This window comes from Rhinoderma darwinii (genome assembly GCF_050947455.1).
Source record: "Rhinoderma darwinii isolate aRhiDar2 chromosome 1 unlocalized genomic scaffold, aRhiDar2.hap1 SUPER_1_unloc_4, whole genome shotgun sequence".
Taxonomy (NCBI): domain Eukaryota; kingdom Metazoa; phylum Chordata; class Amphibia; order Anura; family Rhinodermatidae; genus Rhinoderma; species Rhinoderma darwinii.
This window is the reverse complement of record NW_027461668.1, coordinates 398,852-425,684: the sequence shown is the minus strand read 5'-3', so window position 1 is coordinate 425,684 and position 26,833 is coordinate 398,852. Positions and strand designations below refer to the sequence as shown.

The 26,833-nt window shown below is 44.1% G+C and overlaps 1 protein-coding gene across 2 annotated transcripts in view; it reads right to left on the bottom strand.

The window, feature by feature from the left end:
* The window catches only part of LOC142673167 (uncharacterized), a 109,079-nt gene that overhangs the window by 39,413 nt on the left and 42,833 nt on the right, over positions 1-26,833 (bottom strand). Inside the window, exons 2-6 of one of the 2 annotated variants that reach the window (XM_075847177.1) lie at positions 25,302-25,465; positions 24,636-24,809; positions 24,428-24,551; positions 17,302-17,387; positions 17,023-17,137 (exon numbers count right to left, since the gene is read on the bottom strand). The exons of the other annotated variant lie outside the window; for it this stretch is intronic. Of the exons in view, the coding sequence (XP_075703292.1) occupies positions 17,023-17,137; positions 17,302-17,387; positions 24,428-24,551; positions 24,636-24,809; positions 25,302-25,379 (577 nt within the window). The 5' untranslated portion in view covers positions 25,380-25,465. The remainder of the gene's footprint in view (positions 1-17,022; positions 17,138-17,301; positions 17,388-24,427; positions 24,552-24,635; positions 24,810-25,301; positions 25,466-26,833) is intronic. 2 annotated transcript variants of the gene reach the window in all.

The window sequence follows — 26,833 nt, the reverse complement described above, 5'->3', positions numbered from 1 at the left end:
TTTCTGTTGGGGTTATAAGCGTTTTCTACTATACTTCTATGTTGTGTTCTCTTGTGATGTGGATGTATGCACTGTTCTGTCACTAACAATACAGTGAATGGGTAATAGAAGGACCTTTGAAAGGAGTGTGAATGTATAAGGCAAGTGAAGGGTTACCCCTGAACTGTCTGTCTGCTATAAGGGACGGTAAAAGTCCCTGAATCCCATAAAAAGTCAGCTGTCTAGTTTAATGCTCTGTTACACTCGGTAGAAGGAGTTAGTAGAAAGTGAAGTAGGGAATGTTTGCGTACTGACTGATGGTTTGACCCTTTGTATCTATAAGAGTGTTTCTCTATTGTATATTTTTGTGCCCGTGCTTGAGTTACTAATCTCTGACAGCTATGTTATAGAAGCAAAATTCTTGTAGTAAGGCTTAGTACGATGATATTGCCTATTGAAGGTGGTCTGACAAGATCCATATTGTGTCCCTGTAGTTTGAGACTTCCGTAGATGAGAGTGAAATTTCGGGTTATGGTAAAACTCCACTGCAGGGGACAAGGTGTGTGGCATATCCAGAAGGAAGCCATATGATCATAATGATCTAGGCACATGGTAAGAAAGTATACAAAATGTGGAGAACTGTGCTTCCAGCTCCACATTTGGGAGTACTCTAGATATTAAAGTGCTGAAAACTATTGCTCTGTATTATAAAAATTACGTAGAAAAGAAAATGTATTATAAATGGTTGGATTTAGTTAACACAGATATTAGAGTAATGCTCTTACAGCAATTATAGCCCTACATGCTACATCAATGTATTGTATGTCACCTAACATGATGATGATGATGATGATGATGATGATCTACTAACCATGATAAGCTGAATGCCAAAGCCTAGAACAGGGGAATATATCCAGTTAGTGAGCTACAGCAAGTAAAAGAAGTTTTGATGACTGATGGTTACACTAATGTAGATATCTCCAATGTGATTAAGTCTAGGTGATTATGGAAAGCCTTGAACTTGTACTAAATTGTTGGAGTTGAAGAAACAAAGAGAAAGGGAATAATAATAATAATAATAATAAAAAAAAAAACCTGTTGCCATTATATTCATCTTGTAGGCAATTTACGTGTTAAAGCTAGAGATCAGAGAAGAGTGGCTACAAGAACAAGAGGTTGACAAAGACTCCTGGTGGCATAATATCTTTTCTTTTTTAAATCCAGCTAATTGGTCTAAGGGAAGAGCAGGATGGCTGATGGATATACTTCAAACTGTGTTCCAAATAATTTTGTTTTCCATACTTGGCTATATAGGCTTTCATTTGTTAGTATGGCTAATGAACTGAAGTATAAGGTTGTGTAAAAAGACAGTTTTATTGTTCTTTTAATGTACCGTATCTATAAGGTTTAACCCCTTAATGACAAGCCTATTTTAGATCTTAATGACGAAGCCATTTTTTAAGTTTTTCCATCGTCTCATTCAAAGAGCTATAACTTTTTTATTTTTGCATTGACATAGGTGTATAAGGTCTTGTGTTTTGTGGGGCATGTTGTCATAATTAATAGCACCATTTTGGAGTACATATTATTTATTGATTAACTTTTATTAACGTTTTTTTGGGTGGAAATAGAAAAAAAACCTGCAATTTATTCAGCGGGTTGTTGCGATTGCAACGATACCAAATTTATATAGATTTTGTATGTTTTACTAATTTTACACAGTGTAAACATATTTTTTTCCAAATTATTTGTTTTTGTGTCTCCATTGTTGAAGAGCCATAACTTTTTTATTTTTTCGCTGATGCAGTTGTATGAGAGCTTTTTTTTTGCGGGACGACTTGTAGTTTTTATAGGTACCATTTCGGAGTAGATTCGGCTTTTTGATCACTTTTTATCATATTTTTTTTTTAAGGCTGGATTCACAGAAAACAGCAATTTTTGCATGTTTTTTTATTTATTTTTTTTACGACGTTCACCGTGCGGGTTAAATGATGTAATAAGTTTATAGTTGGGGTCGTTACGGACGCGTCGATACCAAATATGTGTAACTTTTTTACTTTATTAGTTTTTTAATAATAAAGCAGTTTGTAAGGGGAAAAAGTAGGTTTTTCTTTTTTTTTTCCCTTTTTTTTTACTAGTCCCACTAGGAAACTTCACTATGCGATTATCCGATTGCATTTATAAAAAACAATGCAACACTTCTGTATTGCAGTGTATTATGCCTGTCCGTGTAAAACGGACAGGCATCTGCTAGGTCATGCCAGAGACATGGCATATTTATTTATTCCGATGCAGCGCCGTAAAAAGGCTACTGCATCGGAATAAAGCCCGTTAGTGGCCGCCGTAAAAACACTATGGGGCGGTCACTAACGGATTAAATAATTAAAGTTATCTGTGTACAGTCAGGTTTTAGCGTTATAAATATAGTAGAAATTTTGTTTCCTTTCAGCATTTTGGTTTGCTCAAGTTTATAGTGCCAAAAGAAAAGGGTGGGGGGCAGCAGATGATTGCAATATATGAGCAATGTTAGTAGGAATGTAAAATGCTCTCTCTCGCTCGCAACTGAAATATAGATTGCGAAGTTATTAAGAAATAGACTGATAACTCCCATTGTGTCTCCCTATAATATTCGGTTTTTTTCTATCCTTCTGTCTGGTTACTAATATTTTGCTTTACACACAGAGGCAAACAGTATGCCTGGATGGTGCTTCCCCAGGGTGCAGCAAATTCCCCTGATATTGTCATCCGTGCAATGAAAGATCTGTTGGATAAGTGGTCCCACAAACACTCCACCACTTGTGTATTGCAATATGTTGATAATTTGCTTTTATGTTTCTATTGATATATGTGCTCAGGAAACAGTCTCAATATTGTTGTAATTTTCCCATAAAGGTTTACTGCTATCCAAGACCAACCAGTCCCACACAACTATCACTATGTCTATGGTTGTAGAGAAAGGAGGGGAAAGGTAGGATTTAATTTACGAACTTGCAAATGACAATGTCTTGTTTGAGATGGAACATGAGTCTGATTGTCACAGTTTAATGCAACTTGAAGCCCAAGGGTTACCAGGTGTCACTGATGTACCTTTGACTAACTATTATGTTCAGAAGGGATCCAGATACTGGAATGAGCAGACAGGACATTTCACCACCGGATATGCAGTAGTCCAGGAAGGTAAGACAGTGCTGAAAAATTCACCGCCCTCCAACAGCTCTGCCCAAGAGGCAGAACTCATGGCACTCGCAGAAGCATGTAAGTTGGGCACAGGTAAAAAGGTGAACGTCTACAGACTCAAGGTACACGTTCCGAGTCGCAAAAATTTATGACACAATATGGCGAGCAAGAGGCTTTCTGACTTCAGCAGGCAAACCAATACAACACTGGTTTGCCCCTGGATTTCAGAACGCAGCTTCTCAACATGTAGAGGGTTGCCTGACATGCGCCAGACACAACCCCTGTAAAATGACAAAAACACCCAGTAAGCACACACCTCGTCCTGATTACTCCTTCCAGCGACTGCAGGTGGACTACATACAGCTACCCAAGGTAGGTGTATATGAATATGTCCTCGTATGTACTGACAGGTTTTCAAACTGGCCTGAGGCATTGCCAGTAACTAAAGCCACAGCTAAAAAACACTGCTAAGAAAATACTCAGTGAAGTAGTATGCCGATATGGGGCCCCTGAAGTACTTGAGAGTGACAGAGGAACCCACTTCACAGGAGAAGTACTATGACATATACTTACTAGCCTCGGCATCACACAGGCATTCCATACACCATACTACCCAAGAAGGTAAACATCTAGAGGAAGGAAGAAAGTCAGCAATACTCCAAGCACCGAAACCCCTGACAAAAAGACAAATGATGTCCTTTTTGGGTATGACTGACTTCTGCAGGAGTTGGATTATGCTGCTATTACAGGACCACTGATGTCTTTGATTTATGAGGAACCTCTTGCAGCCCAGGATTCCATTAAATAGCTCCTGAAGCTGAGGAGGCATTTTTCAGATAAAACAGGGTCTTGTAGGTTCTTCAGTGCTTGGACTATCTGATTATTCAAAACCCTTTATTCAAACTGTAGATTGTAAAAATGGATACATGACTTCAGCGCTAACACAGGAGTATGGAGGAAAGGATAGACCTTTAGCTTTCTACTCATCAAAACTATGACCCAGTAGCTAGAGCCTTGCTTCCCCGTGTTCAATCGGTTGTAGCCGCCGCAGAAGCTATAAGAGATTCCGCCACATTAGTGTTATTTATGATAGAAAGATGTACCACTTTAAATTCTTCGACCTTGATGCCTACTGCTGAGGATGGTGAACCACATGATTGCCTATCCTCCATAGCAGAAAGAGTGTTACTAAGATCAGATCTTAATAGATACTCCACTACCAAATAGTGATCTCATACTGTTTGTAGATGGATCTTGTAAGAACAAATACATCCTACCCAGCAATTATTCAGATATGTAGTCATTTTGAGCAATGAGACAAGCCAGGTCTCAACAGGGGGGATGGTAGTAAAGCCATATGCCGTGAACACTTTAGATACTTTTTCTAACTACTCTAAAAATTTTGCTTAACCTGTTTAACATGCGCCAAACATAATCTACAGGGGAATGTAAGACCAAAGAGAGGACCGTTCCCAAGTCCACAATATCCCTTCTAACATATTTTGTATGGATTTCATTGAATTAAACCAGTTGTTTTTAGCTTCCTAAGATATTAGGTATATGTATAAGGGTGTTAATTTGAATTTCAGAGTAGGTAAGAATGAATTTGGTTTGAGACACTTGTCAGATAAAGAAAACTTTGAGAGAGAGAAGTCATTACGCCATAGATATAGTAGAAAATTAACAAATTTTATTGGGACATACAACATAAAAGGTATTACATAAAATTCAAAAACAGATCCGAATAAAAATAGGAACACAGTGTGGTGGCTTCAGAGGTTTTATAAATTTGGGATATTAAGCTCACCGCAACACAAAGATCCCCGGCAGTGAGTCACAGTCCAGAATGGATAGTAGGTGATCCAGTCTAAGTAAATTAATGCGTGCGTAACAGTGGAGATAATGAATGCTGAGTATCTGCAAATTTGGAGCGAAAAAGACTCGCTCAAAGAGTCATGTATTCTCTCCAAAAGATATTCAGAGTGTTAAAAATTTATATCCACAGTTGGTAATAGCATTACAGAAAGTAAGATGCAGCAATAGAGTAAACCAGGATCAGAATATAGTAATGTGACTAGGTACGCCAGAGAAAGAGTCAGATGTCTTGCATAAGGAGTGTGAAGGTGGGCTTACCCATAGAGATGGACGTAATAAAAGGCCCCGCACTGCAGCCTGACAACGTAGCGCCCCGACGCGCGTTTCGCCAATGTGGCTTCCTCTGAGGAAGCCACATTGGCGAAACGCACGTCGGGGCGCTACGTTGTCAGGCTGCAGTGCGGGGCCTTTTATTACGTCCATCTCTATGGGTAAGCCCACCTTCACACTCCTTATGCAAGACATCTGACTCTTTCTCTGGCGTACCTAGTCACATTACTATATTCTGATCCTGGTTTACTCTATTGCTGCATCTTACTTTCTGTAATGCTATTACCAACTGTGGATATAAATTTTTAACACTTGAATATCTTTTGGAGATAATACATGACTCTTTGAGCGAGTCTTTTTCGCTCCAAATTTGCAGATACTCAGCATTCATTATCTCCACTGTTACGCACACATTAATTTACTTAGACTGGATCACCTACTATCCATTCTGGACTGTGACTCACTGCCAGGGGTCTTTGTGTTGCGGTGAGCTTAATATCCCAAATTTATAAAACCCCTGAAGCCACCACACTGTGTTCCTATTTTTATTCGTATCTGTTTTTGAATTTTATGTAATACCTTTTATGTTGTATGTCCCAATAAAATTTGTTAATTTTCTACTATATCTATGGCGTAATGACTTCTCTCTCTCAAAGTTTTCTATGATATTATGAAGTTTGCTATATTACTTATATATAACGAGGCGTATTGGACACTTGTTAATGACGCCTAACTTTCTACTTAACCTGGTAAGTCCTTATATTTCACTTGTCAGATAAAATATATGGTATCGGTGAATATTTTTGTTGGTAGGAGCTGTTACAGGTAATCATCTCAGATCAAGGTACTAATCCTGCTGAAAAGAGTAACAACAAGTGTTACATAAAATGTACCCAGTAACTACAAATTTCTAGGTGCCCTGTCCAGAGGGACCGAGAAGTTTTTCTTATACAAAAGGTGCTTGTTTGATTTGATATACAGGACTTGTCAATGAACTGATGGGACCCAAACCTGAGGGGTGATAGCATGAGATTGGTGATATTATTTTATTAGTTGAGACCCTATTGTCTGAGGATTATAATGTATGTAATATGCCATGGTACTGTGAATAACAACTTGAGGTGTTTTATGTGGAGTTATGAGGTGAAGGTCACTGGTTGTTGTTACTCATAAGTACATGGCAGCAATGAGAGCCCGGAGGTCATGTTACCTGGGTGTGTTTAGGTTTGAGAAATATGCTGCCCACGACCTGTTATATCTGAAGGGGTAAAAGTCCCATTAGGACAGTAAGAGACAGTGCGACAATTATTACCAATATGTACCATGGCAGGACAAGTTTGGATTATTGCCAATATTAGTAGGTTTAGCAATAAAGAATGCTCATAATATAGAGAAAGTGATCGACAGATTGGACACTGTTACAGATTATGTGTTTGATGCTTTGAATGCTGCCCAAGGGGGCATTTGCCAAGAAGGTGGCCCAGCCTGTTACCACCGTATAGACCTTTTTGGCATTATGCAGGACAAGTATGGGGGATAAGCCCTCTTTTAAGTACCTGGCTTGGGGAAATGTGAAAGCGATTAAAATAATGTTTAAATAAATTCATTTTGAACAGCAGCCATCTTGTCTGCAGACCCCATCTTGTTCTTATGTAGTGAATAAGAAAGACATTGTTCCTTTAAGAGAAGTATATTAATGCTGATTTCGTATGTTATTAAAAGTTAGTTATCTTTGACCTCGGTTCTCATGCGAAACTCAAAGGGAAGAAATATTGCTTAGTGATTAATAATCTATTTACCAAATGGGTGGAAGTATTCCCTACAGTAAGCCCAGGTGCTATCACAGTCGCTAAAGCATTGGTAAAGGAGATAATACCTAGGTTGGGGATACCGGAGAAAATATACAGCGACAATGGGATACTAAAAAACAAACTCAAGAAAACAATGGAAGAGACTAGGAAGAATTGGGTATATTGTTTACCATTAGTAGTCCTAAATATGCATGTGACTCCGACAGCATCAGGTTTGACACCTTTTGAAATGATGTATGGTAGACCACTTGTAATACCACATTTAAATACATTCTCTAAGATGGATGAGGAGTCTGATTTTACACTTGATGAATATATGGCAAATGTTAACCAACAAGGAAGTTCCTATTTCTAATTGTATTCCAGGTGAAACTGTACCTGAACCTGTGAAGCCAGGAAATTGGATCCTGATCAAAGTTATAAAAAAAAAACACTGGTATCATCCTCGTTGGGAAGGACCATATCAGGTACTATTTACCACACCTACGGCCGTAAAGATAGTAGATGAAAGGTAGTTAGGGAATTGCCACTATATTCCTAGGCTATAAACGACTGATTACAGAGGGTGGCCATTTGTTAGAAGTGACTGGTCTCAAACTTAAGCGAAGAAAACATCCAGAGCCTGGGAGGAGACAGGGCAAAATGTTATTAGTTATTCTAGGTATCCTATGGGGGTCCAAGGTATGTCAACCTGAGGTATGGGATCCGTGGGAAACCGGCTCAGGGGAAAGGATTCCCTGAAGACTTAGATTGGAGGGGTTAAATATTTTAATTTCACTGAAGGTGCAATTGCAACATATGAAATAGAATTTTGCGCTGTGGTTAGAGACCAATGCACGGATAGAAACATATCTGAATATACTAATTTGTAAGCTAAGTACATTTGTACTATCTATGTGAATACCCTAGGGAAAAGGAGATCAGATCTAGGAATGATGATACATAGGGTCATGATTGTAGGATTACTGTGATCGGGTTGTGTAGGAGATGGGGCACTTGTAGTCTGGTGACAAAGCCTCTTTAACTTTAGTGAAGGACGAACAGCGACATTGCAGTTAGAATTTTGTGACCTGCTCAGAACTGGAAACAATGGATGGTTAAAATATAATCGAAATAGAGGAGAATTGTAGCGTCCATGGCCAAGGGCCGTCGGATTTACTCACCTCCCGACACCACCAGCCATGGATCCGTGAGCGCTGGTACCCATCCCCTTCCTAGGAGACGCCAGCGCTCACTTCCGCTCAGTTCTGCTGTGTCCCGTAGGGTGCGCCCGCACGCCCGTGCCCGTCCTTAAAGGGCCAGCCCGCGCACATCAGGAAATCATCATCATCAACGGCCCATGATTTCCTGGTCTATAAGAAGGCCCCAGCCCTTCTGATCCTTGCCTGAGCGTTGTTAGTTTATCCCAATCTGTCTTGCAAATGGTCCCTTAGTGTTTCCCGTTCCAGTTGTTACCCGTGCCCGGTTACTGTATCCCTTGCTGTTCTTGTTCCTGTGCCTACCAGTGTTGGAGTCGTGTCTACTGCACCTGCTGTCGTTTGCCACGTCCAGTGTCTTCTGCCACAACCAGTGTCTTCTGCCACGTCCAGTGTCTTCTGCAACGTCCAGTGTCTTCTGCAACGTTCAGTGTCTTCTGCAACGTCGGATACTGCCCACCACGTCTGGCGCTACCTGCTGCACCGGCCTCCATCCGTGCTGAAGCCACCGTCTGGACTAGTTCAGGTACCCAAGCGTTACTATCTACTATTGACTTTCATATAGACTGCGACCTGGTCAGCTGCCTCTCCGCTACGGCGGAGCGGCCTAGTGGGTCCACATACCCTGTGACCGTGACAGTACGCACAGGCCATGGGACCCGCTGGCCAGCCCAAGACCGCAGTCCAGAAGATACAGACGGAGATGCATGACCTACGCACACGTCAGGATCAACTCCTTGAGGCTGTGAATTCTATCCTGGTCCGTCTGGATCTACTTACTGTTCCACCTCCGGTTCTTTCTCCTGAAGCTGTTGCTGTACCACTGCCCGTTGCTCCTCCTGTTTGATCCGGATCCACGGTTCTGCTGCCTCTTCCTCCTAGCTACCTCGGTGATCCCAGAGCATGTAGAGGATTTATTAACCAATGCACGGTTCATTTTAGACTACGGGCTCATCTCTTCCCATCCGAGGAGGCCAAGGTAACATTTATCATCTCCCTTCTTGCTGGCAAGGCCGTTGCATGGGTGAACCCAATCTTGGAGCAACAAGGACCTGTATCCTTGGACCTAGCCTTGTTCCTGCAGTCCTTTCGTGCCGTGTTCGAGGAGCCGGGTCGAACATTCTCTGCCGCCCCTACTCTGTTGACCCTCAAGCAAGAGGGTTCCACAGTAGGGGAGTATGCTATCTCCTTCCGTACCCTGGCAGCCGAGCTGGCATGGAACAATGAGGCACTGGTGGCGACCTTCTGGCAGGGACTGTCCACTCACATCAAGGACAAACTGGCAGCCCGCGACCTTCCTTCTACCTTGGATGCCCTCATCCTGTTAGCCACCCGGGTTGATATGAGAATCCGGGAGCGCACTCAGGAGGTTCGACAGGAGAGCCGGGTCCACAGACCAGCACCCTCAGTCCCGAGACCACTATTGCCTTCCCATAGGGCGCTATCTGAAGAACCCATGCAGGTAGATAGAGTCCGGTTATCTGAACAGAAGAAGCAGTGCAGACGCTCCTCTGGACTATGTATGTATTGTGGCCTTAATGGTCATTTTGTGCGCCAATGCCCACAGAAACCTGGAAACTCCAGTACCTAGGGTTGGTTGGAGAGGTGGAATGTCTCCAAACGTTAAAAACCTCTCCCAAATTATTGATTCCTGTGACCATAGTCTGCGGAGAGACGTCACATCCTTCCTCAGCCTATCTTATCTGGACTCTGGAGCGGCTGCTAATTTCATCCAGCAGGATCTAGTGGATCGTTTATGTCTACCCACAGTCCGTCTGGAGAGACCCCTGGCTGTTGCCTCTGTGAATGATCTACCATTGCCCGATCCGATTATGCTCATCACGGAGCCGTTGACACTACGGGTTGGAGCTCTTCACTCGGAGCAGATCACCTTCCTGGTACTACCTAAGGCTATCAATCCTATCCTGCTGGGTCTGCCATGGCTCCGCCTACACGCCCCGGTTCTTGACCGGAGTTCCGGAGAAGTTCTTCATTGGGGTTCCAGATGCCATAGCCATTGCCTGCCACAAGTCCATCCTATTATGCCCCCTCTGCCTCAATCACTCTCCGGTCTACCATCTCTGTATGCCAGTTTTGCGGATGTCTTCGTCAAACGAGAAGCTGAGACGTTGCCTCCACATCAGAATTATGACTGTCCCATTGAACTGGTTCCTAATGCTGCTCTTCCCCGTGGACGGGTATATCCTCTCTCCTTGCCAGAGACGTTATCTAGGTCAGCCTATATCAAGGAGAATTTGGAGAGGGGTTTTATATGAAAATCTTCCTCGCTGGCTGGGGCCGGCTTCTTCTTCGTTAAGAAGAGAGATGGATCTCTTCGACCCTGCATGGACTACCGTGGTCTCAACCAGATCACGGTCAAGAACAAATACCCTTTGCCACTTATATCCGAGCTGTTTGATCGCATACGAGGAGCCAACATTTTTTCTAAGCTAGATCTGCGGGGGGCTTATAACCTAATCCGGATTCACCGGGGTGACGAATGGAAGAAGCCATTTAACACTCACGATGGGCACTACGAATACCTAGTGATGCCCTTTGGACTGTGTAACGCTCCCGCTATATTTCAGGAATTCGTCAATGATATTTTCCAAGATCTACTCTATGTGTGTGTTGTGGTTTATCTCGATGATATTTTCTCCCCAGATCTGATGACTCATCGGAGGCATGTCTGTCAGGTTCTCCTGCGACTAAGAGGGAATCGCTTATATGCCAAATTGGAGAAGTGCGTCATTGAAAAGAAGGCTTTGCCCTTCCTGAGCTACATCATCTCGGATCAAGGTCTTAAGATGGAACCTGAGAAACTAAAGTCTGTCCTGGAATGGCCACGTCCTCAAGGCCTAAGGGCCATACAACGGTTCCTGGGATTCGTCAATTTCTACCGGCAGTTTATTCCAAACTTCTCATCTCTGACGGCTCCCATCTCTACCCTTACCAAGAAGGGTGTGAATGCCAAGGTATGGACTCCAGAGTCAGAGTCCGCATTCATTAGCCTCAAGAAAGCCTTCACTTCAGCTTCGATCCTCCATCATCCTGACGTATCTCGGCAGTTCTCATTGGAGGTGGACGCTTCCTCTGTTGGTACAGGAGCACTTCTGTTAAAGAGGAGCTCCAAAGGAAAGGCAGTAGTTTGTGGCTACTACTGAAGACTTCTTTCTTCTGCTGAGCACAATTACTCTGTTGGAGATCGGGAGCTACTGGCCATCAAATTGGCTCTGGAGGAGTGGAGACATCTTCTAGAGGGCGCAGCTCCCCCCATCTTGATCTACACCGACCACAAAACCCTTACCTACCTTCAGTCCGCTCAACTACTTAATCCTCGTCACGCCAGGTGGTCGATGTTCTTCACCCATTTCCAATTTCTGCTCCACTACCGTCCCGCTGACAAGAATGTGAGGGCCGATGCCCTGTCCAGATCGTTTGAGACGGAAGACACAGTGGGGTCCCTTCAGACTATCATAGACCCGTCCTGCATTGTCACTGCTAATCCTCTGCAAATTAGAGACATCCCTCCGGGGAGGACTTTTGTTTGGTTTGCAGACAGGATAAGAATTCTCCGCTGGGGACACAGTATTAAACTAGCTGGGCACGCTGGTGTCCATAAGACCCGAGACCTGATTTCTCGTCACTTCCGGTGGCCCACGCTACCTAAAGTTGTTTCTGGACTTTGTCTCTTCTTGCACGGTGTGTGTTTCTAACAAAGTGACTCACTCCAAGCCGGCCAGCCTGCTTCAACCTCTGCCTGTACCCAATGCCCCCTGGCACCACATTGCAATGGACTTTGTCACAGACCTTCCCCCCTCAGCAGGATGCAACACTGTCTGGGTGGTGGTGGACCGGTTCTCTAAAATGGCAAATTTTTATCCCGCTGACCGGCCTACCTTCTGCTCCCCGACTGGCGAGTCTCTTCATTCAACACATCTTTCGCTTGCATGGCCTACCTCTTCACATTGTGTCCAACTGGGGGGTTCAGTTTACTTCAAAGTTCTGGAGAGCCCTCTGTAAACTCCTGGATGTGAGTTTGGACTTTTCCTCAGCCTATCACCCCCAGTCCAATGGGCAAGTTGAGAGGATCAACCAGATCATGGAGAATTATCTCTTCACAGCACGATAACTGGGTACAGCTTCTTCCATGGGCCGGGTTCTCATACAATCACACAAGTGAGTCCACCACTTCCACTCCATTTCACTTTGTGTACAGTCAACATCCTAGAGTCCCTCTTCCAGTGTCGACTTCATCTCAGGTACCCGCTGCGCACTCTGTATATGGGGACTTTCTGCAAATCTGGCAACAGACTCGGTCCTCTATTTTGCTGGCAGTCGTTCGCACGAAGCAAAAGGCAGATACAAAGAGAAGACAGCCGCCTCAGTATCTTCCCGGTACTAAAGTCTGGCTGTCCTCTCGGAACATTCGTTTGAAGGTACCCTCATACAAATTTGTTCCCAGGTTCCTTGGTCCTTTCGAGATTCTGCAACAGATAAACTCCTATAAGCTGCGGCTGCCTCTACCCTCAGAACCCCCAACTCCTTTCATTTGTCCCTCCTGAAACCTGTGGTCCTGAACCGCTACAGCAAGACTTCTAGTTCCACAGTTGCTCCCAGCGGTTCTTCTGATGTATTCGAGGTGAGGGAGATCCTGGACTGCAAAATGGTAGGAGGAAGGACTTTCTATTTGGTGGACTGGAGAGGGTTTGGTCCTGAGGAGAGGTTCTGGGAGACAGAAGAGAACCTCAGTGCTCCTGATCTTATTAAAAAATTCCTCTCTCGCTCTGGCCCCAGAAAGAGGGGGCGTAAGAGGGGGGATACTGTAGCATCAATGGCCACGGGCCGTCGGGTTTACTCACTTCCCGACGCCCGCAACCACTGGTCCGTGAGCGCTGGTCCCCATCTCCTTCCTAGGAGACGCCAGCGCTCACTTCCGCTCCGTTCTGCTGTGTCCCGTGGGGTGCGCGCTCACGCACGTGCCCATCCGTAAAGGGTCTGCGCGCACATATCAGGAAATCATGATCAACAACGACCCATGATTTCCTGGTCTATAAGAAGGCCCCAGCCCTTCTGATCCTTGCCTGAGCGTTGTTAGTTTATCCCAATCTGTCTTGCAAATGGTCCCTTAGTGTTTCCCATTCCAGTTGTTACCCGTGCCCTGTTGCCTGTTCCTGTATCCCGTGCTGTTCTTGTTCCTGTGCCTACCAGTGTTGAAGTCGTGTCTACGGCATCTACTGTCGTTTGCCACGTCCAGTGTCTTCTGCCACATCGGATACTGCCCGCCATGTCTGGTGCTACCTGCTGCACCGGCCTCCATCCGTGCTGAAGTCACAGCCACCGTCTGGACTACTTCAGGTACCAAAGCGTTACTATCTACTATTGACTTTCATATAGACTGTGACCTGGTAAGCTGCCTCTCCAATACGGAGGAGAGGCCGAGTGGGTCCACATACCCTGTGACCGTGACAAGAATCAGCCAAGTTAACAAGGTCAGCAAACACATCTATTCTATACAAACACATATAAAGCTAGGATGTGCAGTTCATGGACTTTGGCTGTATGGATTACGGCTATGCCCGACTACGGAGATTATGCCAGTAATCCCTCTTTAAAAGAAAGGTTACTTATTATTAAGAAACCTACCTCTTCCTGTACAAATTCCACCAAATGTAACCAGTCATTTTTGATAGGAGCTGATGTTTCAGGTAATGACCCTATAGGGCATTTTATTGAAGTTAAGACAAAGGATGTAACTGAAAGTCCTTTAGCCCCAAAGATAGACCTACCCTCTATAGTTTATCTGGCCAATTTCACTTATGAAGATAAATTGGCATTAGAAACCGGTTACAGTGATAAAAATGAATGGTTAGCTCGGACAGGATACACTGCAATCCAAAATAATAGAACTAACTGTATCGCTTGAGCAAAACTTAGGCCACATCTGGCTACTATACCTTTCAGGCTATCAGATAAGGAGAACCCCCAAGGTCTGCAATGCGTGTTACTTTATATAATGCATCATATAATCCAGGTGATAAATTATGTAAGACACGCTCTTTATTGTACCCACCTGTGGGGAGAGATGAAATCCCTCCCTTAGTAGTTGCATACCCAGGCAACTATACCTGCTTTCTGAGGAATGGGCAAGGTAAGAAAGTAGGGAACCTCACTGAAGAGTTTTGTGAAACCACCATAGATATTGGTACCGATAATGGTAATTACTCCTCTAATTGGTTTACCAACCAGACAAGGGCAAGGACTGATCTCTGATGGCTATGTGGAAACAGCTGAGACCTAGGCTACTGGCCAAGTGGTGTGGAAGCTGTACTCTGGTTCAGCTTCTGATGCCATTCCACTTGATTTCAGCCCCTGAGTTTCAGAGAATAAGAAAATAGCCCTGGAGACTATCTGAATAGCTATAAGCGGTCTAACCCTGGAGGTTCCTTTGACCATAGAATATACATAGATGAAATAGGTATTTCCCACGAGGGGTGCCAAATGAGTTTAAGGCCCGACATCAGATTGCATCAGGCTTCGAGTCTGTACTTTTCTGGTGGTCTACGATAAATAAGAATGTCGACTGCATTAATTATATTTATTACAATCAACAGAGAGTTGTTAATTATACCAGAGATGCAATAAAGGGCATTGCAGATCAGTTGGGACCTATATCTTAAAAAGGGCGAGTGTCACGAAAAAAAAAAAATTTTGATAGCAATTTGCATTTAGTGTTTTATTATAAAATCTTTTATTTATGTGTGTGTTTGTGTTTTCCTTTTTTATATTTTTTAACTTTTTCTTCTCTATGGGGGCTGCCATTTTTTTTGCCATCTCTGTATGTGTCGATTAACGACACATACAGTGATGGAATACGGCACACACATCCCCATAGTGAATGCGAACGGGAGCCGTTCCATCCACTATAGCGTACGCGGTCTGTGTGGGAGCGGCGCATGCGCCGCTCCCACACAGACCAAAAGTCAGGTCTTCGCTAGAGCGAAATCCGGCGCCATGTTCATGTCGACCGGAAGCCGCGGCCAAACTGTGAGATGACAAACTTCCGGTCGAGGCTTCCGGACTCGTGTTCTGAAGCAAGCACGAGGAGCGGAGGGAGCAGACCGGAGCGGACGTAACAGAGGGAGCGGCGGCAGCAGGAGCAGGTAAGTTAGGTCTGTGTATGTACGTGTTTCACTGTGTGTTTACTACTGTATGTAAACCTACTACACTGTGTGTTAGCTCAAAAAATGGCGACACACAGTGTAGGAGGTTAGACCGTTCAAGCCCCTCCTTTCTCCTGGCACTAGCCAGGATAAAGGAGGGGGGATTCTGTGAGCTTACTAGAGCGAGTGTGTTTACACCAAATTTGCAGCATAAAGCAATGTGGTTGCTTTACCACATGCAATGCTGCAATTTTGGGAATTGCTCCATCTAGTGACCAGCACTGGGAAATGTTATAAATTAGAATCGAATTTATAATATTTCCAGACTCGTGAAAAAAATTGAAAAAATTTGGACAGTGTTTAAGCATTCATACAATAACTGTTTAACTAAAGAAAAAGAAAACATTTTTCTAGCGACACATTCCCTTTAATGACATGGTAAAATAGAATGGCCCTGGATATGTTACTCGAAAAAAGAGAGGGCGTCTGCAAAATGTTTGTATCTTCTGTTGTACTTTTATTCCCAATAATACAGCTCCTGATGGTTGTATTACCACGGCATTGGAAGGACTCAATTCCCTGTCCGAAGAGCTTGTGGAAAACTCTGGAATAAATGACATCTTCACTAAATTGGCTTGAAGGATGTTTTGGAAAATGGAGTAACCACATATCCAGTCCATTGATTTCCTTAGCAACAGTTGCAGCAATACTTGTAACTCGTGAGTGTTGTTGCATTTCTTGCATAAGGGGACTAATTCAGAGACTCATTGACACTTCAATTACTAAAACAATGTACCAAGAAATTCAAAATGAGGACTTATGATGGCTTGGAAACACCCCATGACAAGATTTTGAAGAAGAAAATCGGTTTTGGATGTGTCACAGTACATTCCATGATAAATTTACAACAGGGGGGAATGTTAGGAAAGTTTTACATTTATGATTACTTTATCTAATGAAGACTAAAATGTGCATCTGTAAAGCCTTGACTAACAAAATGTCTAATATGTTTTATTGTTAAGATAACTGATATTATATATGGAGGAGGGGGTAGCTGAATTCCTAAAAAGGGAGATTAGAATTTCCAGAGGTTTAACTTCTAATTAGTTGTCAATTGTGATATATGAAGCAAAATGTAACAAGAACTAGTCCAGACATGTTCTTCTCAGAATATGTATAAAAACGGTCATTCCTTATCAATAAGAATAAAAGAAGCGCATCTCTATTCAGACGACTCCTTGATTAGTAAATAAATTCTTCTATCAGTGTCCTACAGAAAACATTACACTGCCGAGAGTGAAAAGAAAGAGTCACCTCCTTTTTGACTATTAGAGCTAAATTAGCATATTTCGAAAAATGTCCATAAACAGCAAAGCGCCTATTAGATTAGTTAGGAGATAGGGAATGAATAAACAAGTGCCAGATCCTCTTTAAATGCTTTCATGCTATTCGTCTGCCATCCACTCTATTTATGCGTCTCCATCTTCTACTACCTTTAGTGTTCGGTTCCGCTTGTCGTTGAAGTCACTTTATGAATTCATTATTACTAACCTGTGGTAACACCTCCTGGAATTTCCTCCTCAACTTCACTCTTACACGGTTGATCGCCCCTCATTCGCTCTTCTTCTGCTTCATCCTCCACTTTAATATTAGTCAGATCTTCCCCCTGATTTCAAATATGTAACAATTCAGTACAATAGAGCAAAGTGCGAAGAATCTAACACATCAACATAAGAAACCACCAAAATCTATGACCACATCTATAACTGCAGGACCAAAAAGATACACACACCCCTATATTGATCGAGTATAGGACTCAGCTTCATCTACCTGAGGATTCCCTGGGACATTGTGATTTTCCTCTGGAGAGTCCTGAGAATACAATCTCTCTGGTGGATTTCTCCTACTGGATCCATCTGTAGGAAACACACAGTGAATGAATACATGACTATTGTATATCGGTCTATATATCAGACACTTCTCTCAAGACCTGCAATTCCATGTTTATGTTTAGAGCGTAAATGAATTATAGTATTTGTGTCCCCCACCACTGTTCCCTATAAAGTGCACGGATGTGCTCACTAAACATACACTAAGTCCACGCACTGTCGCGGGTGGATGGAGTGGCAGATCATGCCCGGTGGGGTCGCTAGCACCGGAGGGGGGGCCCAGGCGCTAGCAACAGCCACATTCACTTGTATCTGTGTCCTCAGGATGCAGATACAAATGATGACGTCTATAACGCTTTGGGAAGACCCCATTCGCAGGCTGGCGTCACTGCATAACGCTGGTCTGCGCAAGCGTCCTGCCCGCAAGGCTGTGCAGCGCTCCGTCCGTTCCGGGAACAAGGCAAGGTAAGTACAATATTTTTTTTGAGGGGGCTGTGTGGCACTATTAGCAAGAGGGGGGGCTGTGTGGCACTATTTACAAGAGGGGGGCTGTGTGGCACTATCCACAAGAGGGGGGCTGTGTGGCACTATTTACAAGAGGGGGCTGTGTGGCACTATATACACAAGAGGGGGTGGGCTGTGTTGCGCTTTTCACAGGGCTGTGTATGTGTGGCGCTATCTACAGTGGGCTGCGTGTGGCGCTATCTACAGGGAGCTGCGTGTGGCGCTATCTACAGGGGGCTGCGTGTGGCGCTATCTACAGGGGGCTGCGTGTGGCGCTATCTACAGGGGGCTGCGTGTGGCGCTATCTACAGTGGGCTGCGTGTGGCGCTATCTACAGGGGGCTGCGTGTGGCGCTATCTACAGGGGGCTGCGTGTGGCGCTATCCACAGGGGGGCTGCGTGTGGCGCTATCCACAGGGGGGTTGCGTGTGGCGCTATCCACAGGGGGGCTGCGTGTGGCGCTATACACAGGGGGGCTGCATGTGGCGCTATCCACAGGGGTGCTGCGTGTGGCGCTATCCACAGGGAGGCTGCATGTGGCGCTATCCACAGGGGTGCTGCGTGTGGCGCTATCCACAGGGGTGATGCGTGTGGCGTTATCCACATGTGGGCTGCGTGTGGCGCTATCCACAGGGGGGCTGCGTGTGGCGCTATCCACAGGGGGGCTGCATGTGGCGCTATCCACAGGGGTGCTGCGTGTGGCGCTATCCACAGGGGGGCTGCATGTGGCGCTATCCACAGGGGTGCTGCGTGTGGCGCTATCCACAGGGGGGCTGCGTGTGGCGCTATCCACAGGGGGGCTGCGTGTGGCGCTATCCACAGGGGGCTGCGTGTGGTGCTATCCACAGGGGGCTGCGTGTGGCGCTATCCACATGTGGGCTGCGTGTGGCGCTATCCACAGGGGGGCTGGGTGTGGCGCTATCCACAGGGGGGCTAGGTGTGGCACTATCCACAGGGGGGCTGTGTGTGGCGCTATCTACATGTAGGGCTGTGTGTGGCGCTATCTATAGGGGGTTGTGTGTGATGCTATCTACAGGGGCCGTGTGTGACGCTATCTATACGTGGTGTGTGTGGTGCCATCTACAGGGGGCTGTGTGTATGTGGTGCTTTACTTTACAGTGTTTAACACAATTATATTCAGGGGCATGGTATATGGTGCTATTATATTTAGGGGCACAGTGTGCGGCACCATGCTAATTTTAATCTTTGTTTGTAGGTGTGGAAATGTAGGAAAAGTGATGAGCCAAAGACATCTGAGTGGCAAAATCTGCAGAAATGGGTCATGGCTGGGAGAAGTCGTCATGAAGTTTATTATAGGAAATCCTTGTATTTCACAAAAAGTCTTTGTGAAGTCCAGGACTGATAGACAAATGGATGTTACCATTACCCTTGTCAGGAGGACGTGTCCCTGCACAGTGTGATACTGTTAGTATGTAGGGACAAGGGGAATCGTAACATGCATTTGTGAATACTTACATAAAAAGGTAGTGCTAACAATAGTTTATAACTGTCTATTTTACTGGTGTACTTGTAATATTATAGTATTTATAAAAGTAATTAAAACAAACTCAAAATAAGTTTTCTTATGGTCTCATTTAGTACGCTATATTAGTGTTTACTGGGGGTATTACTTTTGGTCATTAGAACGCCCACCATTGATGGAGACTTGCCCTGCTCCCTAACTGCTCCGCTCAGGAGCTGCTAAGTCTTAGAGCGAACATTGGTCCTCACCAACTGTCCTTGGGTCCTAGTGGTAGTTTGCAGGCCTGATGTGGCCGAAGGGCAAATGAGAGCTAATGGTGTCGCAGGGGAGAGACGGCTTTTTACTCTAGAATAATGATATTACGCTATCATATTGAACATACACACTTGAACGCAGCAGGACGCATCTCTTTTAAGAATGCCCTGCTAGGCAAAAAAAATGCCAAGGTGTCATGTGCTTTTTAGCAGCTAAAGCACTGAGCCATTTTTGCCATAAGGACCAAGATAATTTTTTTGTTTTTGCCTCCTCACATTCCATCAGCCATAACTTTCTATTTTTAAGGCTACACAGTAATGCTCATCAGAATCAGTTCTGCATCAGGCACAACTCTAGGATAAGTTTGTTTGCAGATTCAAGTAGGGTCTGTGACCGCTGCTCCAACCTACAGGCCTCCAGCATCAGGTACAATTTACCAGAAGAGCTCAGATCGACCTTGAAATGCGTTGTACATTCCTAATAATTCTTCTTATACCCATCTACACAACGGTGACAGCGCCCAATCTATTTCTGCTTTCTTCAGATCACGCCGGATGTCTCACATAGTTATTTGAGGCCTTGTTGTTTGCAGGACGAGTCATATATTTTTTTTAGGAATCATTTTCGGTTAAATACATCCTGGTGCTTTATCTTCCCCAAGTAAACGATGCAGTGCACACGCACCCGACTGTCCATGAGATGTTAAAGAAAATGCGATTCATAAGACCAGGCCAACTTCTATTACTCCATGGTCCAGTTCTGATGTGCCGATTGTAGGAACTTTTAGCGGTGGATAGGGGTCGGCATGCCAGTCTCAACTGCAGTAAGCCGCGATGCTCTGTGCGATCTGACATCTTTCTATCATAGCCAGCAGTAACTTTTTGAGCAATATGTGCTACAGTTTCTCTTTTGTGGTATCGATCCATTTGGACTATTCTTCGCTCCCCATGCACATTCTATGAGCCTTGGGCGCCCATGATACTGTCTCTGGTTTACCTGTTGTCCTTTCTTGGACCACTTTTTGCAGATACTAACCACTGCATACCGAGAACACCCCACAAGACCGGACGTTTTGGAGATGCTGTGCCGTGGTCATCTAGACATCACAATTTGGCTATTGTCACAATCGCTCATGTCCTTACACCTGCCCATTTCTCTGCTTCCACCATCTACTTCAAGAACTGACTGATCACTTGCTGCCTAATATACACCTCCCTTGTCAGGCGCCATTGTAACCAGATAATCAATGTTATTCTCTTCACCTGTCACTGGTTTTAATGTTATGTATGAACAGTGTGTGTGTGTGTGTGTGTGTGTGTGTGTGTGTGTGTGTGTGTGTGTATATATCACAGTCGAAGTGAATTGTATAGTGGATGTATGTATGTGTGTATATGTGTGTGTGTGTGTATATATATATATATATCACAATCGAAGTGAATTGTATAGTGGATGTATGTGTGTGTATGTATATATATCACAGTCGAAGTGAATTGTATAGTGGATGTGTAAAGGATCTGCCAGACACAGCTTCTGTGTCGACGCCCGTGGGTAATCAGTCTGCACCTGCTCCTAAGTCTGAGAGAGTGACACGATCTTCTACCAATCAGGCTGGGAGGCTGAGGAGTGGGAGAGCCTATCACAGCCTGGCCAGACCGAGCTAGCTCCTGCCCTCTGTCTATTTATACCTGCATTTCCTGCTCCTCCTTTGCCTGTGATTCTTTCCTGTTTCCTGGCTCTGCTGCTCCTGCTATTATTATTGACCTTGCTTCATTTTGACCCTGGCTTTACTGACTACGCTCCTGCTCTGCGATTGGTACCTCGTAAACTCCTGGTTTGACTCGGCTCGTTCACTACTCTTGTTGCTCACGGTGTTGCCGTGGTCAACTGCCCCATTTCCCTTAGCTTCTGTGTACCCTTGTCTGTCGTGCACTTATTGAGCGTAGGGACCGTCGCCCAGTTGTACGCCGTCGCCTAGGATGGGCTGTTGCAAGTAGGCAGTTACTGAGTGGCGGGTAGATTAGGGCTCACCTGTCTGTCTCCCTACCCCATCATAACAGTATGTATGTATGTATGTATGTATGTATGTATGTATGTATGTATGTATGTATGTATGTATGTATGTATGTATGTATGTGTGTGTGTGTGTGTGTGTGTGTAACAGTGGAAGTGGATTTTACAGTGAGGATGGTTTAGATATAATAAATCCACATCCCTCGTCATTCTCTACCCTCTCTAGTGTTTTTTAACCTTTAATAACTGCTGTTGGGGAAAGTAAATGTTAACGTTTTTATTTATTACAGCAATTTAAAGAGTTCTGACATTTCGACGTAAAGAAAGTGCCGTTCTTCCTATATTTCCATTGTGATCCTCAGAGTCAGGATCAGCAGAATGACATATCGGAAACTGTTGTTCTCCTGAACTCTCATTGAAGTTGCTCAGACTTGCCCGGTCTCTTAACCCCTTCCCGACATACAGTTACATCATAGCCGTGCAGGGGGAAGTATGGAGCGGGCTCACAGGCTGAGCACGCTCCATACAAACCTGGTAATGACTGTAAGATACAGCCGAAACTTCACAGTAACGAGCGGGATCAAGGTCGAGAGCGATCCCGCTAGTTTAACCCGTTACATGCCACAGTCATTAGCGACTGTGGCATTTAAATCGTTAGAAGCAGATGGTTGTTATAGCAGCCAGGGGGCCTAACGTTTGCCCCCAGGTCTGCCATCTTTGTGCTCCTATTACCACCTACCTCTGGCAGAGCTTAACAGAAGTCTGTCAGAAAGACGAAATACTGCAATACATTAGTGTTGCAGTATATAGTGCAAGCGATCCAACGATCACTTGTTAAGGTCCCCTAGGGGGACTAATAAAAAGAAAAGTATAAATCAGTTAACCCCTTCCCGACATTTGACGTATCCATACGCCAAAGTCGGGTGGGGTGGGGGGGGGGGTAGGGAGCGGGCTCACGGAGTGAACCCGCTTCATACGATGTCGGTGTCGGCTGTTTGTTACAGCCGACACCTCAGAGTAACTAGCGGTATCATGCTCGAGTGCGATCCCGATAGTTTAACTCGTTAAATGCCGCGGTCAACAGAGACCACAGCATTTAAATCGTTAGAGAGAGGGAGGCGACCCCCTCTAACAGCTCATCGCAACCCCCGCAACGGAATCGCGCGGGGGGGGGGGGCGATGGTTGCTACGGCTGCCTGATGAAAGCCCCCAGGTCCGCCATCTTTGTACACCTATTAAGCCTTAATAGATGCCTGTCAGAATCACGATATACTGCATTAGTATTGCAGTTTATCGTGCAAGCGATCTAACGATCGCTGGTCTAAAGTCCCCTAGGGGGACTAATAGAAAAAAGTTAAAATGAGTTAAATAAAGTTGTTTTTTTTGTGTAAAAAAAACCTATTAAAAGTTTAAAAAAAAAAACTTTTCCCCATTTTCCCCCTAGAGCATAGTAAAAAAATAAATAAACATAATTGGTATCGCCACGTCCGTAAAAGTCTGAACTATAACACAATATATCATTATTTAACCCGCACAGTGCACGCCGTAAAAAAAATAAAAAAATTGTAAATACCAGAATCTCTATTTTTTGGTCACCTAATCGCCCAAAAAAAATGAAATAAAAAGTGATCAAACCGTCGCATGTGCACCAAAATTTTATTATTAAAAAACTACAGCTTATCCCGCAAAAAATAAGCCCGCATACCACTTAATCGACGGAAAAATAAAAAAGTTGTGGCTCTCGGAATTTGGCGACACAAAATAAATTTTCTTTTTTACACTTAGGTTTTTACTTGTAAAAGTAGTAAAATATAGAAAAAACTATATATATTTGGTACCGCCGTAATCGTATTGACCCACAGAATAAAGTTAACATGTTGTTTTAATTGCAGAGTGAATTCCGTAAAAACGGCGCACAAAAAAACGTGGAGGAATCGCTGTTTTTTCTTCATTTTCTACCCCACAAATATTTTTTTTCCCGTTTCCTACTACATTATATGGCAAAATAAATAGTGCTACGAAAAACTACAACTCCTCCCGCAAAAATGAAGCCCTCATAGTACTATATTGACGGAAAAATAAAGACGTTATGGCTTTTGGAAGGTGGGGAGGAAAAAACTAAAATTAAAATCTGAAAAAGGGCAGCGGCGGGAAGGGGTTAAATAAATCTTTTCCATGATGTATCAGAAAAAATATTCAAAAAGTAAAAAAAAAAAAACACGATTTTAACCGATTTTCCCCCTAAAAAATAAACAAAATTGGTATTGCGGCAATGGTAAAAATCTGAACTATTTTAATATACCATTATTTAATCCGCACGGTGTACACCGTAAAAATAAGAAAATGTAAAAACGACAATCACGTTTTTTTAGTCATCTCATCTCCCACAAAAAATGGAATAAAAAGTGATCAAAACCTCGCAGGTAACCCAAAATGTTTTTATTGAAAACTACAACTTGTCGCGCAAAATATATGCCCTCATGCCGCTCAATCGACGAAAAAATTAAAAAGTTATGGCTGTTTGAAGGTGGAGAGGAAAAAATTAAAATCTGAAAAAATGACTGCGGCGGGAAGGGGTTAAAATATGAGCGTGGTCTAAAAGAGATGACATCATGACGTGTGGGCCAGTCCCACCCTGGAAGGAGAAGACTCACGTGATGAATTACCCTCTCCACAAATGTGCACAGATGTGTAATGTAATGGCCCCCACATCACAGATTTACAGCAGGTGTTCTAAACATGGCTTCAACATGGCCGCTAGTCCAGCCTGTGTCCACAGTAATGCCAAACATATATTTATATCTATATCTTCTTACCTTGTGATGTGCGCGGCCGGTAGTTCTCCATCATGACCTCCTCGTACAGATCCTTGTGTCCTTCTAGATACTCCCACTCCTCCATGGAGAAATAGACAGTGACATCCTGACACCTTATAGGAACCTGACACACACAATGATACAGTCATCACCCAGACAACTCCAGTGCTGTTACTGTAGAATTTCCCAGCATTCCCAGCAGTGTCACCTCTCCAGTCAGCAGCTCAGTCATCTTGTAGATAAGTTCTAAGATCTTCTTCTCATGTATCCGGGAGTGAGGGGGAGGCTCTGTGATGGGGCTCTGACTACTGCTCCATCCTCCTGACTCATGGATGATGGGAGTCGTACAGTCACCCGATGTCTTCTTCACTATTGTGTACTCCTGTGTATGGAGAGAGACACTTAGAGAACTGAACACAGTATTCCCCCCTCAGTAGAAAGAGGGAGATTGTGACCCCGCTGTATAGACCTCTAGTGACCCCACATCTGTAATACTGGAGACCTCACCTACAAAAAGACATTGAGAAAATAGAACGAGGCCAAAACTAAAAAATAAATAATATTGGGGGGGTCTAGATGGACCGTGTGCTCTCCTCCTGCCATCATCTTCTATGTTTCTATATAGATGCCATCCTGATCCTCCTGGTTCCTTGTCATTCTCATTGCTCTACAACATTACTATTGCTGCACTGGTGACATGACACATAACTGACCATATTGGTGGCTGATCTTCAGCTTTTCTGCTGTTGGCTTCTTGACGTCACTTGGAAGGTTTGGACGATTTTATACAGGACACTGGATTCTTCCAATTACTTCCTATTATGTATTGTCCGTTCCCTATGTGTGACTTGTTCTATAATGTAGAAAAGTTTACCTCTCCGCTCAGCAGGTAGATGATCTCCAAGGTGAAGTCTAATATTCTTCTGCTCATCTCATTCCTGTACTTGTCCATCCTTGGTGGGTCTTTCAGGAGAAAGAACGTTGTGGAGGAGAAGATGAGAAAACTGGAGGAACTGGAGGATCTAGTACTGCAGACGTCTTTATGAGGAAAGGAGAAGATGGAAATCATACAGGGGACAACATCATGTGTGACATACAGAACCTCACTTATTGATCATTGAGAGAAACATCTTCACAGAGCTGTCACCACATGGATTAAAACGGGTGTGCCCAACATGGACATTTCTCCCCAGGATATGCCAGAAATGTCTGATAGAAGCGGCTCCACCTCTGGCTGTGCTCGGCTGTTTCTGGAACTCCTATACAAGTGAATGGAGAGAGTCGTGCACATGTGTGGTCATCTCTCCTCCTGGATGAAGTCATCCCCTCACCAGGCTAGTTGGGGCACCCAGTTCTCCACAAACAGGTGGGACCCCATTTATCAGACATTTATGGCAGCTCTCTCAGGTGTGAATTTGCAGCTTAGAAGAGTAAAATGAAGACATTTCCCCAGACAATTAAGTCCTGACTCCTTACAACTTGACACATGGCGGTTACTGGGGAGACATTGCTCGCATCTCACAAGACATGATACACTATGCAGTCAGTGATTGATATGAACTTTGAGGTCCTGCAACAGCTGAGGTGACATTATATATAAAGGGAACATGCAGTGTGGTCTCTTATGTTATGGCGCAAGAGGAGTTGAGCAGATAGATAACAGAATTTTTCTACTTACCAGTAAAATCTTTTTCTCGTTGAATTCACTGGGAGAAACAGTATCATGGGTATAAACCACAGTTACTAGGAGGCGGAAACTAGGTAAATATTAAAAAAAAGTGTGGCTCCGCCCATTGGGCTATAACCTCTGTTGAACACTCAGCTTCTCAGTTTTTACCAAGAGGAGAGAAGATTTAACACAATGTTTTACATGAGAAAAGCAACCTCAAGAAGCCCAAAAATGTAACAGTAAAGAAATAGGGCGGAACCTGTGTCCCCCAGTGAATTTAACGAGAAAGAGATATTACTGGTAAGTACAAAAATCCTGTTTTCTCGTTAAAGTACTCACTGGGGAACACAGTACCATTGGACATCCTAAAGTAGTCCATTAGGGTCGTAAAAAAGAATCATAGCCATGCGAGCAGCCTAAACAATGGCTTTTTGCAGCACCATCCGACCCAAACCGGCAGCGGCAGAGGCCAAAGAATGGATCCAGTAAAACCTCAGAAAAATATGTAACGAGGACCAGGTGACAGCTTTACAGACCTGAAGGGCAGAAACCTGACAGAGGACCTCCCAGGAGTCCCCAACTGCCCTGGTAGAATGAGCAGTGACCCGGAAGGGAGGTTACCTACTCTTAGTAGAGTAGGCCCTTTTAATGGCCAACCGGATCCAGCTAGCAAAGGTGGCCTTTGAAGCCGGGACAATCTTATGAGGGCCCTTAGGAACAACAAATAGGGAGTCCGA